The 17,274-nt window shown below is 40.8% G+C and overlaps 1 protein-coding gene across 2 annotated transcripts in view; it reads right to left on the bottom strand.

Annotated features, from left to right (window-relative positions):
- bbs9 (Bardet-Biedl syndrome 9) overlaps positions 1-17,274 on the bottom strand; it is a 163,996-nt gene that overhangs the window by 143,939 nt on the left and 2,783 nt on the right. For both annotated transcript variants that reach the window (XM_056381493.1, XM_056381494.1), the window contains exons 3-8: positions 16,432-16,582; positions 12,527-12,591; positions 12,280-12,393; positions 6,150-6,324; positions 1,132-1,216; positions 88-271 (exon numbers count right to left, since the gene is read on the bottom strand). In XM_056381493.1, the coding sequence (XP_056237468.1) occupies positions 88-271; positions 1,132-1,216; positions 6,150-6,324; positions 12,280-12,393; positions 12,527-12,591; positions 16,432-16,582 (774 nt within the window). The remainder of the gene's footprint in view (positions 1-87; positions 272-1,131; positions 1,217-6,149; positions 6,325-12,279; positions 12,394-12,526; positions 12,592-16,431; positions 16,583-17,274) is intronic.

The following is a 17,274-nucleotide window of genomic DNA, read 5'->3' as shown; positions in this document are numbered from 1 at the left end:
AAATCTTGTAGGATTAATAGGAACATAAGGACTGTAAAGGTGAAATATCTCTTTATAGTTAGCCATTCGTCCAGCATCCTGGTTTACCTGAGGTGTAGGGGAGGAAGCAGCTGGGGTTATACTCCAGCTTCTTCATGAAGCGGATCTGACCGTTGTCACGGAGACAGTAGAGGTTCCTCTCACCCAGGACGAAGACGGAGGCGGAGGAGTGGGAGAAGGAGGGCACAGAGAGGTCCAGGGCCTGTTCTCCCAGGACAAACGTCCAGTCAGGCTGAAGGAGAACACACACACACACACACACACACACACACACACACACACACACACACACACACACATCCTTTTTACACCACACTACCCTCATTTCTTTAGTTTCAAAAGAATAAGCATGACGCACTCTATGACACATGCACTGTCTGTACACCCTTCTTAAAATGTTTATGCAGTCTCCGAAATCCATCTCTTTTCTGAGGTGTTCACATTTTATGAGGTCAGAAATCTGGACAAATGCATTTTAAGCTCTTTGAATATGGTCATGTAGTCTGTGTATATTGGCATCTGTGGCTCCTGTGTTTTTGTGCTGCTGTGAGAAAACTCAGATATTTGTGTACTCTGAGGTTTTATACAGGACAATGATCCAAACACAGCTCGTGTCCAACTGTCCAACAATATCTGTGGGAACAAATTGTTATGACATTTTGACTAAATGAAATTTAACACATTTTCCAGCATTAAAAACTCCTACAAAGATCACTAAGATTTATGTTTATGGGTAAATGACATATACTGATCATGCTCCTTTACATTCTTGATTCTACTGCCATTCTTTTGTACATCACTATCTTTTTAATCTTTGGCACCAGTGGAATTTGAATATTTTGTTCAACTAAGTACTTATACTGCATATACACAAATGACAATTTATTTGAATTCAAATTGTCCATCATTAACTGTACCCACATACAACCAATAATTTGAACAAATTTCTGTATTGTTGACTGGAGAAAAACAAAGTTCCAAGGATTTCTGGCTGAATCTCCTTTTTTGACAGAAAACGAAAACACAATCTCATTGTACACACACTGTCAGTTTTAAGTGCATCTCTGGTAGGTGCTGTGTTTTGGGACTCACCGTCAGCCTCTTGCCTCCAGTCTTGAGCGGCAGGTCCGGATCCTGTCGACTCTCTGCTTCTGTAGCCACGGACAGAGTCTCATACCTGAGAGTAAGAGAGACACAAACACCTGCTTACACAAACTTAACCATGTCTGTGGATCACATTCACATTCCTGTTGAAGTAGTGTCCGTGTGCCCCCTGTTTAATACGCCGTATGCTGTTTTGTGGGCTGTTATTGCACACACATGCCAAGTTATTTCAGATGTATAATTGTACCAGATCTACACACATTCATAAATTCATAGATTTGACTTTTGTCAACTTTATAACTTTGTTTCCTGTACGTTTAAAACTTTGTTCAGTTTCTACGTTGGCTGATCTTTCAGACAGAAACTTACTTCAGTTTTTAATCCATAGGTCTGTGTTGGCTGCTGGCAGAGCTGGAAGTAAAATGCCTTGCTCATGGACACTTTGCACTGCAAGCATTTCTCATTTAAGTATTCCCATCAGATATTCCCCAGCCAGTCTAAAAACTCAAATTATCGACTCTCTGGTTACAGATTTTGCTTCTTTAACCACCAGCCCAAAACCACAACAACACTGGTAATTTTCCTGAGAGTAATTCCGTCTGTAAGGCCAAGGCAGAAATCCTAGGACACATCATTTATTCACATTTAAATCCAGTCGAACACTGTGGAACATGTTCATTATTAACTACATCCACAGGTAGCGTCTTATATTCTCCTTCTCCTTTACAGCTTCTGTCAGGTCAGTCAACACACTGCTGACCCGCTGTTCCCCGGAACTGTGGTCTATCAGTTTTAATCAGCGAGCTGTTGGCAACTGGCTGAGGATAAAGTAGTCAGACTGATCTGTGGTCAGTTGATTTTGGCATCTTCAGCGTCAGGAGTTTTCCAGTAAGAAGCTGGCAGTCAAAGCAGCTTGGCGGGAATCTATCCTTCTCCTCTCTAACACCTGGATGAACGGACAGCTCCAAACCCGTGTGCGACTCAGAACCGCAGACCAAACACTAAATAACTGCTGATTTATCCACTCACAGTTTTCTCACTCAGTAACGTACATTTGAACCACAAACCTCCTGTTAATCAAAGCTGTCAGGTCTCAAATCTACCTTAAGTCATAAGGCCCATAATCCAATATGGCTGCCACGTTATGGGATAGTGATTCATACTCTACATACATCTTTACACCAAGAAGACACTGATCTCTCAAAACTTATACGACATGAGAAAACTAATCAGACAAACTGACACCATAAAGCATCAAGTGTTTACTGCCATCATTCCACAAAGGATTATAGAAACGTTTATGTAAATTTTATTAAAAAATGTTAGCTAACACGCTAAATTAATCACTCAAACTTTATCTGTATAGCACTTTTCATACAGGTTAGTGCAGTTCAAAGCATGCTGATGTTACTCCTAGTTTTGTCATGGCTCCAGTGTGAACTACATATTTACTCAAAACCTGTTTAGAATTAGTACGTGTTACAGACACATTTTTAGTTTATATTATAAGCTGTGGAACATCGCATTACTAATCATACTTTATACAAAAGCAAAAAAAAGTGCTGTCATTTCCGATGCAGCTCTGTGTGAGTACTTTAAACGTATTCTATTTCATTTTGAATCTACTTTTTACACAGAGGAGGAAATTGTCACATCATTGCCCATCCAATTACCTGAACAACATTTTTATATACAGTTTTATACCTACCTGGATAAAATGGGTTACCATATGCAACCATAAAAGTGAGGCTAATTCCTCATAACACTGTATATGAAACAGCAAATGAAGTGTTCTAAACTTTGGTTTTTGAACTCATCCGTACAGTAGCAGTACCTACTGAGCTTCTATGAGAAACGGCAAAGCTGACTAACGAGCTGCTTTATGGATGACTGCCAGTATAGAAACCTTTTCATCACGCCGTGACCATTTCCTGGGAAAGAAAATGGACTAAAAAATATATTAAACATGTCAGGGGTTTTAAGCTATTAAAGCAGTACTCAACGGATCGACAGGCCAACTCCTGGAAGGGTGAATGGATTAAATTCAGCCTAATAATACTAAAATAACACTATAAAATAACTGTATTCTTTCACTCTGTTTTGATATTTCAATTCCACCCTTCACTTAGATGTTTTACTAATGATGGGATATGAGGCAGCGCGAATGAATTAAAACTGTACATGCATCTATGTGTGTGTTGAACTCAAACGTTCAGAGCTTGAGTTGGATGTTGATTTAAGTGTTATGAAAGAGGGTAAAAAAAATTTTTTTTTTTTTAAATCACACAAAGACCTGTGTGTACAAGAGAAAAATTACAAAACCACAGCAATCTGATTATTCACCTGCATGCCTACAACACACACATACACACACGCACACAATTGACTGTGACATACACTTGGGAATGTTTTTCTTTGTTTGCCATTTGAGTGTTTGCAGTGGACGCCATGTGCTCTCTCAAACATGTGGACACAGTTTTGGTAGTGTGTGTGTGTGTGTGTGTGTGTGTGTGTGTGTGTGTGTGTGTGTGTGTGTGTAGGCAGTATCAGTCATCATGCAGAGTTTAGGACACTGAGGTTGAGGAAACAGTCAAGTCATTTATATGAAAGAGGATCTCACTGAAGAAAAACTCCACAAACAAACACACTCATTTACCTTCAACATATACAGCACATCACACAAGCGCACACACACACACACACATACACAAATTATACAAACACACACTACATGCATATGCCCTCTCGGTGTCATAGATAAACACAAACTAAAATCTGACTCTGACGCCAACACACACACACACACACACACACACACACACACACACACACACACACACACACACACACACACACACACACACACACACACACACACACACACACACCAAGCTCTCATTCATCAGGGCAGGAGAAGGTCCAACAAGCTAAATAAACTGAGCGAGGCAGAACAGTTTGACCAGTCATCTGATATTAAATGTATAACAGCCAGTGAAGCCCTGACCCCGCCATCTGATATGGAATATATATATATATATATATATATATATATATGTAACAATCAGTAAACTACAGCACATCAGAGCCTGGAAAAGTTTCTCCACTCGAGATTTCTCTGAAGATGCGAGTCTGATTGGTAGCTGAGAATGCTCCTGCAGTGAATATGACCAAATCACAACTGCAGGTCATGTCATGTTTTAGTCAATTGATTAATTAGCAAACAGTTTCCTGTCATTCATGTGTTTCAGTCAGATGAATGGGGGGATGAGCTGTTTGGACTAACACACATTTCTACATTTCTACTCAGTGTTTATCTATTGAGACACAAAAACTGTAGGAATGCTTTTTTCAAACTGAGCGTGTCAAAGGTCAACAGGTCACCAGATTAACTACCTCTGATGATGTTTTTATGAAGTGAACATAAAGGTGCAGTAAAGGCCACATATTAACTGGACATCATCTTAGTTAGAGGTGTATTGTGAAAGCAGTGCGTTCGTTCATTGTTTACAGGCAATTTCCACAACAGTTTACACTTCACAGTGTAATGGAAACAACAAGCCTGTTGCTATTAGTAATGCAGTGTTGTTGTGTATGTAGAGGTGCTCAGTGTCCTCTGAGGTCTGTGTAATTTACTGCAGTGTGTGCGTTGCAGGGGCGTGTTTGTGTGTGTCCAGGGAGAGTGGTGAAGTCAGCGTTTCCACAGTGATATCTAGTCTGGAGAATCTCTTGATACTGGTGGGGGGGCATCCAGATAACAAACAGCTGGGAGAGAAAACCACACACACACACACGCACACACACGCACACACACACACACACACACAATGCACCCACACAGTCTGTGAGACTTCTACAAGCTCTCCATGCCTCAGCCAGAGGGAATTGGGAAGTGTGCATGTGCTTAAATTAAAGTGAGGTACTTTCCGTTCACAGTGTATGTATGTGTGTGTGTGTGTGTGTGTGTGTGTGTGTGTGTGTGTGTGTGTGTGTGTGTGTGTGTGTTTCGGTCCATCCAGACAAGCTATGGAGTGAGAGCAGATGCCGTTAGCACTGCTCACTAACCATCAACAGGTGATTTACACTTGCAAAGTGATGTGCATTCACTGGGGTAAATTTTTGTCAACTATAACACACTGCATGTGATTTTGTCAGCAAAAGCTTATTAAATTACTTCAAAAAAAAAAAAAAAATCCAAAACATGCTTTATTTAAATTCAAAATGAGCAAAAATAAGTCATTTTTTTCTCATTTTAGAACAAAACTGGAGTGTTTTCTACCATTTGCAGCAATTTATATGAGCACCAATTCACATTCAATTTCTGAGTATGTGCTCAGTTAAGATCTGTGATTGTGGAAACTGGACACTTCCAGTCAATCCCAGAGGAGGACAGGAAATGTCACCTGTGTGATTTGGATGAGGTTGAGAATGAAATGCATTTTATCTTCTTCTGTCCTTCATATCACGATCTTTAAGTTAAACGTTCATTGAAAATGTCTCCTGGGTGTCGCAGTCTTTTCCATACGACAGATTAATGTCGATTACAGGACATGATTACATAGAAGATAATACAGCTCAGTTTTTGTTAAATGCCTATCATCAAGACACGAGAGCATTGTATGTTTAATTTGTTGACTCTATATCTGTACTGGCTTCCTCTGAAGGCGATGTAAGTAGTGCCTTGTAAACTCATGTGGGCCAGGCACCTTTATGTTTATGACCCTCCACATTCATTCAGTATGTGTTAGATGATCAAGTCCACTATTATTTTAAGTGCTTAGAAAGTGACGTGTTTGTCACATGTAAACTTCTCTGTCAGTGTTGTTCAGCCATTTAAATAAGAAGAGAGTATTTCTCTGTTCTCTATATAAACCAAAGACAACAGAAATCTGACCAGCATTAAATAATTACAGACAAACAAACGAACATTATAATTTCCACACTGAAAAAGTGAGCATCACATTTGATTGTTAACATTACACTGAGGTTGTTTTTATCCAGAAACCTACTTGTAGCTCTCCAGCTGGCGCGCGGAGGACACAGTGAGGAAGCTGTCTGTTCTGCTGTTGTAGACCAGTGGACCTGGCAGCAGGAACCCAGGGAGGAACCTGCCGAAGGAGTAACTGTCCTGCTCGAAGAACATCAGCATCCCGTCCATAGACTGGATGCACAGGGAGTGGTGACCTGATTGAAAGGGAGAGGGCAAAGGAGATGATTCAGTTACTCTTATCCCATAAAGACCAAATCACATGCTGTTGGTATTTATGATATACTGAAGAACGGACAATATGGAATTTGGCTTGTTGCACCTGAAATATTTAGTTGATTATTTGATAAGTCAAACAACAAAAAGTCAAATCAACAACAATTCTGATAATTGATTGTTTAAATAATGTAAGAATACAAGCCATTTATTCCTCCTTCAAAACTGCTGCCTTCCTGTTAGTGTACCTAAAACTGTAAATTAGACTAAACAAAACCAACAACAGATTAATCAGCAATAAGAAGAATTTTAAATTGCAACTCTGAAAGTAAGTTTGATATGAATGAATTTTTATATACACAGGTATATATAAACTTTAGCCTTCAGACCAGGTTAGAGATGGCACAATAAAACAATTTTGTTCATTTGAAGTGTCCAGAACTGAGGCTGTTTTACCCTGCTTCACCTTCATCCCTGTACCTCTTCCTCTGAGACAGTGTGTGCAGGAATAACTAAACCAATCCAGCTGAAGTTTATAAAGTTTGGATTTTCAGGCAGAAAAAGGAACAGTTTATTATGGACAAAGTGTTCAAATGTGTACAGGCAGAATCGCTGCTCTGCTTTATGACAGCTGTGACTCTGCAGTTTTAAAATTGTGAGTTTTTAAGTACCGTTGATCCTGAACGACACTCATGGCTTCTGTTTCATTTCAGCCGTGATGTCGTGTTGTGCTGCGAGGTGTGTTTCTCCCTCTGGCTGAATCTGATATCTCCATTAACACCTCCACACACACACACACACACACACACACACACACACACACCTGGCTTCGGGTATGAAAGTGTGCAACACCGTGTGCTTGTGAGGAAAGGCCTGATTTAGGACGTACTAAGCCCTAACGCACAGAAACACACAGCAACACACAGCAACACACAAGGCCATAAAGCCGTGGGGCTGTGTGACCAGAGAACTATAATTAGGCCTCAACGCGCTATTAAAGCTCACACTGCCATCAACTAGAGGTCAGGGAGACAGCCACCTACAGCGCAACACACAGACACACACACACTCACACACACTCAGAATCTATCACCAAGGATTTAGGAAGAAAAGCCGCACAGTCTTACACACCTATCCAGTGTAAACATATATGTGTGTGTGTGTGTGTGTGTGTGTGTGTGTGTTTGAGTGATGAGCGGAGTTCAGGGTGGCCATTAACACACTGAAGGACAAGGTCTCTCACGCCGCAGACACACCCTGTGAGTGCAGGTGTGTGTAACACGCTGTTTGATAATGAGCCAACAGCAATTGTTGCAGCATCTGAATGTGTATGTTGTGTGTGTGTGTGTGTGTGTGTTGTGTGTGTGTGTGTGTGTGTGTGTGTTCTGTCTACTGCACCAGGTTGTTTTGTTTAAAAAAGGAAACATAGATAAAAGTTTTGGAAATCAAATGCATCGACTTCAGTTCACGCTGCTCGATCATGTCATTTGTGTTCATTCCTGTGGGACTTTGCTTGATGCGAAAGCATAAATTGCAACAATGGCAGTGTCTCTAAGCTAAGGTTGAATATTATATTAATTTGAGTATGATGCTACTTATTGTTGCTTCTTCTCACAACTTAGTTCTGATTCTTCTAATTTTTGTGGGGTAAAAAAAAGAAAAAGAAAAAAGAAATGCACATAATCAAATGAAAATCTAAAGCCACATTTACTTTAGTTTTGATTTACATGAACAGTAATTGGTCCTAAATGACAACATATTTTGTGACTCTTTGGTTAAAGCTCTGTCTTGTCATGGAGAAGTTGAATGTTGTCAGTTTTCCATTTGGTTTCATCTCAGTAGGACTGGGAACCTTTCTGGAAAGAACTACATGATTACACTTTGAATTCTTCAATTCTAATTAAATGCTAAGCTATGGTAAGCTGGTTCCTTTTAGTCATTACAAAAATGGCCAATTTTACTACAGGCAAGAATACAATTCAATACATATGAAGAATACATTTTACAACGAACTTAACTATCTAAATTAGTCTCAGAACTTTCTCACTATTTTCCCTGTAATTATACCAAATTACAAACTTCTTTCAAGCAGATGTTCAGGATATGGCTAAGAAATTATTAGGAAATCACAGAAGTATAAAATAAAGCTTTAAAAAATCTTTATTAGATCCAGAACTCTCTGAAATACATCAGTTGTGAGCAGCAAATCAAAACTGGGCACAAGTGCTGGTGGTATAAAACAAAAAGAACAAACAGTATAAAGCCAATTTTATGTTTCAGCAGCTGGTGTCCTCCTTCGGACAGAAGAGAACTCCAGCTGGATACCTGAGGAGTGGACCGGCCTCCCAGACAAACAACTTTGTGGATTTGTCAGGTGTCGGGTGGTCGTTTCCCACCCTGAAGACCAGCGCCAGGGTCAAAACAACACACACTCAGACAGCCTGACACTCCGCTGTATCATCAATAATAAGAGAGGTACTGAAAAGTAAGAGCCGGGCTGTGCCTTAATAGCAACTCTGTACATGTAATTTCACACACCCACACCCAGGTATAATGTGTCAAAGAGCCCAGTATGAGAGCGCCGCCACTCAGACACAGCGGAGGAAACAGGCCCGTATTAGCGTCATTAATAAGACATGTTGAACAAGCACACGGCGCAGCCAACAAAGCACAGAGGCTGGCCGCACACTGCAGCGGGCAGAGCCTCGCCTCTGTGTGGGAGTATGTGTGTGTGTGTGTGTGTGTGTGTGTGTGTGTGTGTGTGTGTGTGTGAGTGAATGACAGTGTGTGGGTGAAGGAGTGTGTGTGAGAAAGAGAGCGAGTGTGTAGGTACATGTGAAAGTGTGCAAAAGTGTGTGTGCCAATTTGTTTTTTGTGTGCATGAGTGTATGTCTGTGTGTGTGACTGTGTGTGTGTGTGGGACTACGTGTGTATCTATATGTATCAGACCAAAGTTTGAAAAGACTAGTCCATGCTCAGAGTGTGTGTGTGTGTGTGTGGTGTGTGTGTGTGTGGCCTGAATGTGACCCAAACCCAAAGGCAGCCCAGCTATTAGAGCAGTATTAGTATAGAGCTGCTATTACAGCGCCTACAGCACTGCTAAATGGCTGCTATTATAGACCCACACACACACACACACATATTCACGTGTAAGAGCAGACACGACTTGCAAAAACACTCCCCCACACACACACACACACACACACACATACACATACACACACACTCGAGGCTTTCCAAATCCAAACACACACTCTGAGCATAGGAGAGCAGAGCGCTGTCACACACACGCACACATAAACACACACACACACACACACACACACACACACACACACACACACACACACACACACACACACACACACACACACACACACACACACACACACACACACACACGAAACTACATATTCGGACATTCAGCTGGTCTGGCCTCAGAGCTGTGACCATCACTCTGTACTCAGTAAACCCACACAGAAAACACCCTGCAGTCTGTGCCTGTGTGGTTCTCTGTGGATGAATTTATTTCTGTATTTGTACATGAATGTGCACTTTTGCATATAGTGGGCTATGTCTGCAAATCATTACGAGTGTGTGTGTGTCTGTGTGTTTGTGTGTGCGTTAGTGTGTGTGTGTGTGTGTGTGTGTGTTCCAGCCACTGAACCGTGAGATCAGCTCATTTTCATGTAAACTGTGTGAAACAGTAACAGCGAGGAAAGCTCAAACAGCGGCAGCTTCCCCACTCAGACAAACTCAGATGATCCCAAACAACTCAACAAGTAGAACAACGCCGGCAAATAAAACATGTGGAATGAATGAATGACGGAAATAAAGACTGTTGCACCATAATTCTGGTTTTTGAAACAGAAACACTGCGGCGGGTTTACTGGACGGCCTGTATCTAGATACTCTGTCCCTCTACATTTAGCAAATTCAGTCTGTAAATTGATGGTCTTACTTAATTTTTACTGTTAAGTTTTGATTTTTTCTTTCTACTTAGTCAGTTATTTACCTTTTTTACAGTAGATGCTGCCTTTTTATCATGGTCATCTGGAACAACAAAATAAAACAGTCTTCCTGTCCAGTGGACTAACCTGGTTGATTAAAGACCATTAAAACCTAAAATTAGAGCTTACAAAATAGTTTTAAGAGTTTGAAATATTGTTATGGGAAGGGTTTTGCTTGAGTTGGGCCCTGTAATCCAAGCATAGGAGCTAGTTACGAGCTACCCCATTCTGCTGTAGTGTCCTGGAGCGAGACACTGAATCTCTACCAGATCCAGAGACGCTGCACTGGAGCTGAACTCTGACCCTCCTGATGAGAGGACCCTGCTGGATAAATGGGACTTTCCCTTCCATACGGGATCCCATTCGTTCATGCTTTAGTAAGTACAATTCCAGGGCCTGCACTGCCATCTAGAGGTGACAAGAGGATGGAGCAGGAGGAGAGAGGACGGCATCAATTATAGAGAAGAGTGGGGAGAGGAGAGGAGACGAGTAGTATGTTTGTATATATGAGTGCATGTGTTTCTTTGCATATGTGTTTAAGTATGTGGTTGTATGTGCTAGCATGCAAGGTTACGTGTGTGTCTTGTGCTGCCACGTTTGTATACATTCATGTCAAATGCGGGCTGATGCATCCACGCAAACCTGAAGTATGCGTGTATCTGTGTGTGTGTCGGGGACGAAAACTTCACGTGTTGTGTGTTCGTTGGAGAGCGGGAGCGTGTGTGAGAGCTCGCATGACGAATCCAAAATACCGCTGCACAGTGTGGTAATACCAGAAAATAGCATGTGGAAACACACGGACACACGTACAGGTTCATGGTGCACGTGCATTCAGAACAGGCCAAGGTATTGGTTTTAATGAGCGCACACTGTTCTTTCTATCAATCAAACACACACACGCACACACACACACACACACATGCTCTGTAAACATGGAGTGAATGAAGGGTCCATCATGCCAGGCCACAGCCTGGCAATGTCTGTCCTCACACACACACGGACACACACACCTTGACAATACAGCCTTTATTTGGAAATGCCATATTCTCTGCTTTAAAGGGGGTTCCCCATGTGAGTGTGTCTTTTGGTGTGTGTGTGTGTGTGTGTGTGTGTGTGTGTGTGTTTTTCTTGGATGTTTTATTCGAGGGCTTTCCCCTACTTGGTTTTTCCAAAAGCCCAACTGACGGTAGAGAGAGCAGCTATATGACCCCTCTCTCTCTGTCCCTCTCTGTCTCCCTCCCTCCCTCCCTTACTCCCTCTCCCCCTCTCTCACTCTCTCTCTCTTTCCATCCTTCGCTCCTCTTAGAGACTTTTATAGTTTCATGTATTTGTCCAGTGCAGCCAATTACCCCTTTTGCCAAGACACATGCACAGATGTTCACTCATACACACACGTTTGTACCTCTATACTTGTGAGGACCCTCACCGATTTAATACATTCCATAGCCCCTAACCCTAAAACATAACAATTAAATGCCTAAACTGGACCAACACCTAATTCCAAACTTAACCATTAAACCAAGTCTGAACTCTCAAACAGCCCTCTGGATGTTCAGCATTCCACTTTGCAAAAATGTCACTCTGGTCCTCACAAAGATTCACGCCTAGAAGGACATACAAGTCTGGTAAAATAGTAGAAGTTCTACCACCAGCCACTGTTCCTGGAGGGCATAAAATGTCCCTTGAGTGGCGTTACCAACAGCTATAATTATGCATAAACAGTCCTGTGGTATTCTATGGTGATCTAAAATCTGTCATGATCAGTTCTGTAAGACTCCCGATGTTGTTTTTGTAAAGTAATGCCAAAGAGAAGTTTTAATCCTAGAGAAGGGCTGGTGTTTTTCACCTGAACATGGATGCATCTTTTCCTGGTAAACTGATCAGGTAACAAGTAGTCAAATCAAGCATTTAAAATGCCAGACATACCCGTGACTCCTCCAAAGGTGCCGTAAGTCATGTTGCAGGCTGTTCTTTTCAGGTTGTGTTCATAAACCAGCTTCAACTGGTACTGGTCACCGTGCTCCACGTTGCCTGCAGTGCCTGAACACACAAATCAGAAAAATAAATCAAATCTATATGATAATTTTGACAGTGAAAGTTGCTCAAAGTTTGAGGAGTTATGAGAAACAAGAAGGGAAAAAAGCATTAAGCTGCTCTTGTGAATGTGTGTTACCTGACACAGAGTAGACGGACAGTTTCCTGGGGTGAAGAACAGCCAGGTGAAGAAGCTCCGAACACCTGAGAAGAGAACAGAAACAAACTCTGTTACCTGAAGGTCAATACATGCTCACTTTATGACTGCAATAGCATTAGTTTCCTAATTACATGTTGTGTTCATTATGTTGAATACCACAGATTTTACAGATTTGAACAGAGACTGTGAACAGAAGTATAAGATGGATCCCAGGTTTATAACGGTTGATTCAGAACTTTGGGTGAACCCATGTTCTCAGCTAAAGTGTCTCTCATAGTTTAACTCATACTTCTAAAATAATTACTGTAACAGCTGCTGGGTTGTTTGAGCATTGGTTATGTCTGAGGTGTAGATGATGGTCTCAGTGATGCTGATCCTAGATTTTCACTTATTTCCTTAACCACAAACCCACAGAGAAGGTATCTGTCCACTTTCTGGACCCAGATCTGATGCCGCCTTACTAACTTTCAACCACTGTTGTAATGTTTGTTGAGAGAAGAACAACAAGGGAGGAGAAAACTGGATCCCTCAAGTTTTCTCTCTTGCTTAAAAAAAACCACTCAAGTCAGTGCTGAAACAAAACCTTTCACCAGCTGCCCACCTCGGTCTGCCCTGACAATATTTACAACGTGCTTCTCTGACGAGGCCGGTTTCCAAAATGTCCACCACCCTCTGAAGAATGCTGCACTGAAAACCGCAGGTAACTAAACACGACGTCTTCCAAACAGACTGATTTACTTGGATTCTGCTCCCAGCGTGATGATATGGGAAGCCTTCGAGGCGAACCACCAGAGCTTTTCCCAGAAACCTCGCTTTTCCGGGAGGTTCCTATACACCCACAGTGCGTCAATGGGAGGTACAGTGTTCAGATCAATGGCTAAAGTAAGGCAGGATCTCTGCCAGGGTTAGGGGTTCAATTAGCTGTGTGGCTTAATTGAAAAGGGGAGGTGTTTATGCTTAATTTACTGTAGATTTCAAAGTCGGTCTGGCTTCAATTGAGAGAAGAAGAGTGCACACTATTCTGCAGACAGCCTCTGTCACTGTTTGTTACTGATTTAAATGTTTGCAGCTTCAGTCTTACATTCATCCAGGTTGTGCCACACACACTGTTGTAGCAGTGCACATACAATTTTCCATTAAAAATTGTTCATTTAAATGTAACATAGTTGCTGTTGATGGTTGATTCGACATTGATTCAATGTGTAATTAATTTGATTAAGCAGTTTAAATTAAATTAAAGACACATAGTCATTAAATATATTGTTATTCTTCAATGAAATATTCAGTGAAACAACATCAGTGTTTGACCTATGACCTATGAACATCTGTCTATCCCTCCCCATGTTTCATTAAAGATGAATATAGCAAATCCATGTAGTTGCTTCTGAATGATGGTCACTGTGGCAAAAAATGTCAGTAATAGGTTAACAGCTCATTTTCCTTTCATCTCCAAAGATTTCTTAAGTCAGTTGAGTGCTTCAATAAGATAATCATTAGTCAGTGACATGACTCCCCAAACAAGAAAACAAAAATGCCAAAGGTGAGGAACAATGTGCTTATGTCCTGTTTTACTTTTACAATACAACTACAGCAATGTTTTTCTGGGACAAGCTAAAAGAATAAAGTCCTAGTGAAGTAGAGTGAAGTGACTCAGTAATGTCAGGTACACAGCAGTGTGTGTGGAAAGCTTGCTAACAATAGCCACCATAAGCCACTTTTAAAACCTGAAATGGTGCATTTTACTGCTCAAGCATTCAACTTTTCAAACGTTTTTTCTTCAGTTATTAATGACAACAGTGCTTTGAAAATTGGAGCAAGGCGCAAATAATGTTATGGTCAGTATTTCATTCTGACAGGAGTAACCAAGGCCTAAACTGTTCAGATGTTTTAAAGCGCACAAAAATGGCAAAGTAGCTCAGGGCACAAGGTTCAGTGTGTTCCCTTTACTGCTAAGCTAAATATGATGTAAGATGGATAAAATTCTCCACTGAGCAATATATGTATCACCACTATTCTGTCACTATCCCCACATCATTCCTTTCCTCCCGCTTCTTTCCCACTTTCAAATAGTTTTGGCTGTGAGGGGTCATTTAATCATCTTTGCTCCAAAACAAGTCGTTTCTACTGGAGGCATCTGCACATTTCGCTTGACCTCGACTCAGAGGGGTCAGCTCTTTCTCCAATTATACAGTGCAATAACAATGCAGGATAGGGCCCTTGGGTTCTGACAGTTATGCTAGCAACTCAGTGGTTAGCCTGATAGTATGAGCACAACTATGTTTGGACCACTGGGTAGCTGATAGATCATGATAAATCATGCGGAGGGAGAGAAACTCCTGACATAGTGGTTTTGGGCTAGCATGCATCGCAGAAGAAAAAAAAGGCATGTTAATGTGGTGGTAAGTCACAGCAGGGATGTTTTCTCTATGAATGAAAAAGCGGTGTGATGAGTTATGAATGGGTGTTTCTGCCTGGCAGTTTAAAGTAAGGCTATATTATAAGCTATATTATGAATGCTTATAATTCACAGAAGGTCATGACACAGAGTTAAAGACAGACCTGTGATTAATTCCCGGGCAGCAGCAGCAGCAGCACACACGCGCGCGCGCACACACACACACACACACACACACACACACACACACACACACACACACACACACACACACACACAGTATGTAACACAAACAGAGATATGACCGTCAGGGTGGCCAGAGAGCACAGAGGAGCTGCCCTGTAATCTAAAGATCAAAGGTGTAATTCCTGAAGCAGACCAATGGCTCTATCAAAGGCTCCATGTCCTCTTCAGCAGTGACCTCTTAACCTACTTGCTACAACCTACTTGCATGTACTAACAAACCATTTCTAACATGACTATATTCACTAAATGCAACCGTTTGCTACTTAATTAAAAACATCAACACTTTTTTGTTCTTAATTTAAATGACATTTACATTTTATTTACAGTACATTTAGTCAACGCTCTTATATGGACTGACTGCAATAACGAATTCCACAAACATTAGAAAACCACCCACAGTAAGAAGTGCAGGTGTGAAAGCCAGTAATGGATCCCTGACAAAAACAATAATAACACGGTTTAGCATCAAAAATGTCAACTGCAGGTTCAGGAGTTTTTACTCCGTGTCTCTGTTTTGAATTATTATAAACTGTAAAAACAGAAACTTTGAAGACAACACTGTTGGTTCTGGGAACTTGTGATCTGCATTTTTCTGACATTTATAGACTAAAATGATTATAATCAATAAATTGAGAACATCATTTTTTTTTTTTTTTTTTAAATGAAGTTAGTTGCAATCCTTAAATGGTACAAGATCTGATCCGCATTTACTTTGTGCTTTATGTGTTTACTTGTATAGGAGTGTAATGTGAGAAAATAAGGCAGAGATTTGCATTCGTGAGACAGTGATTTAAAGTTTCTCCCTGGTAGAAGACATTAGGCTAATGCCAATTTGACCTACAAAACACTAACACAGGTTGGGGCTGGAGGGAGGGAGGGCTGAGAGATTAGCAAGACTATCAATGATCCTGGTGGGAGAGCACAGATCAGTGACTTGATTTATCAGGAGTGTCACTGAGTTAAGACTGAAACCAACAGTAGAACGAATAGAATCCATTAGTGTCTAGATACTAACATTCCCATTTTCTGGGACATAATGTCCAGTCCAAGGAAACAAAAAAACATTCAACATCTTCTATAAATCAGAATTTAAAAATGTGATTTACATCATAAACTGCATAAACTATGTTCTATTAATTATGTTGAAATATAACATAACAACCTACAATCTTCCATGGCTGCAGTACATATCCTTCCTAACCCCCACGTGGCCTTGGCCCAGGTTTGGTCTAGGTCTACTTACGAGACAAACTTGCCCACTTCCATCTGGATGATGGCATTTTGAAGCTGGACCTCCAGAAGCTGGGCATCAGCTATACCTCCCTCACTGGACTTATTGGCATGTGGGGAGAAGATCCGCAGCATTCCCATGTAGCTGCCCACCACCACTTTGTCTGCAAAGTCATAGTCACAGAGGAAGATAAGTATGGATGTTACAATTCAAGATAGATCACATTTCAAGACACTTCACAAATCCTGTAAAATATTTAATACATAAAACAAGATCTTTTAAAAATAGTAGAAACAATGAAATATATATAGAGGAGTCAAAGACATTTCAAATATGATAACCTGGAGTATTCCAAAATAAAAGAAGGGGTGTTGCACACATGACATCTTCATACAGAGAACAGAGTATAGTTTTATTTTCTTTCCCTTTGAGTTCTGCCTATATTTCAGCCACTTTTAGGTTTCTTGCACAGAGACACTACTTCTGTCCAGGTAGACATTACATTATATTAAATAACATTACATTACGCTGATTTGGCAGATTGTTTTGTCCAAATCAACTTACAATAAGTGCATTGAGCCACTGTAGGATCAAGGGCTGGAATTCATCAAGAATTGTAAATGCACCCCTCCTATATAAATATGAGCATGTTTAGTGTTACAAGACAAGTGCTTAGATTTTTATTTTGCTTTATAAGATGTTAGATATCAGTAAGTTCTATATAATCGAGGACTCGTTTCCTGTCCTTTCTGCCAAGAGGTATGTTTGATTTGAATTATGAATAGACTGATTTTTGTGCATCTCTTGTTCCTTGTGTTGCAATTGGTGCACGTCATTGGAAGTCTCGTTTCCAAA

The sequence above is a fragment of the Seriola aureovittata genome, chromosome 7 (genome assembly GCF_021018895.1).
Source record: "Seriola aureovittata isolate HTS-2021-v1 ecotype China chromosome 7, ASM2101889v1, whole genome shotgun sequence".
Taxonomy (NCBI): domain Eukaryota; kingdom Metazoa; phylum Chordata; class Actinopteri; order Carangiformes; family Carangidae; genus Seriola; species Seriola aureovittata.
Note: the sequence above shows the minus strand (reverse complement) of the source record. Positions and strands in the feature narration are given on the sequence as shown.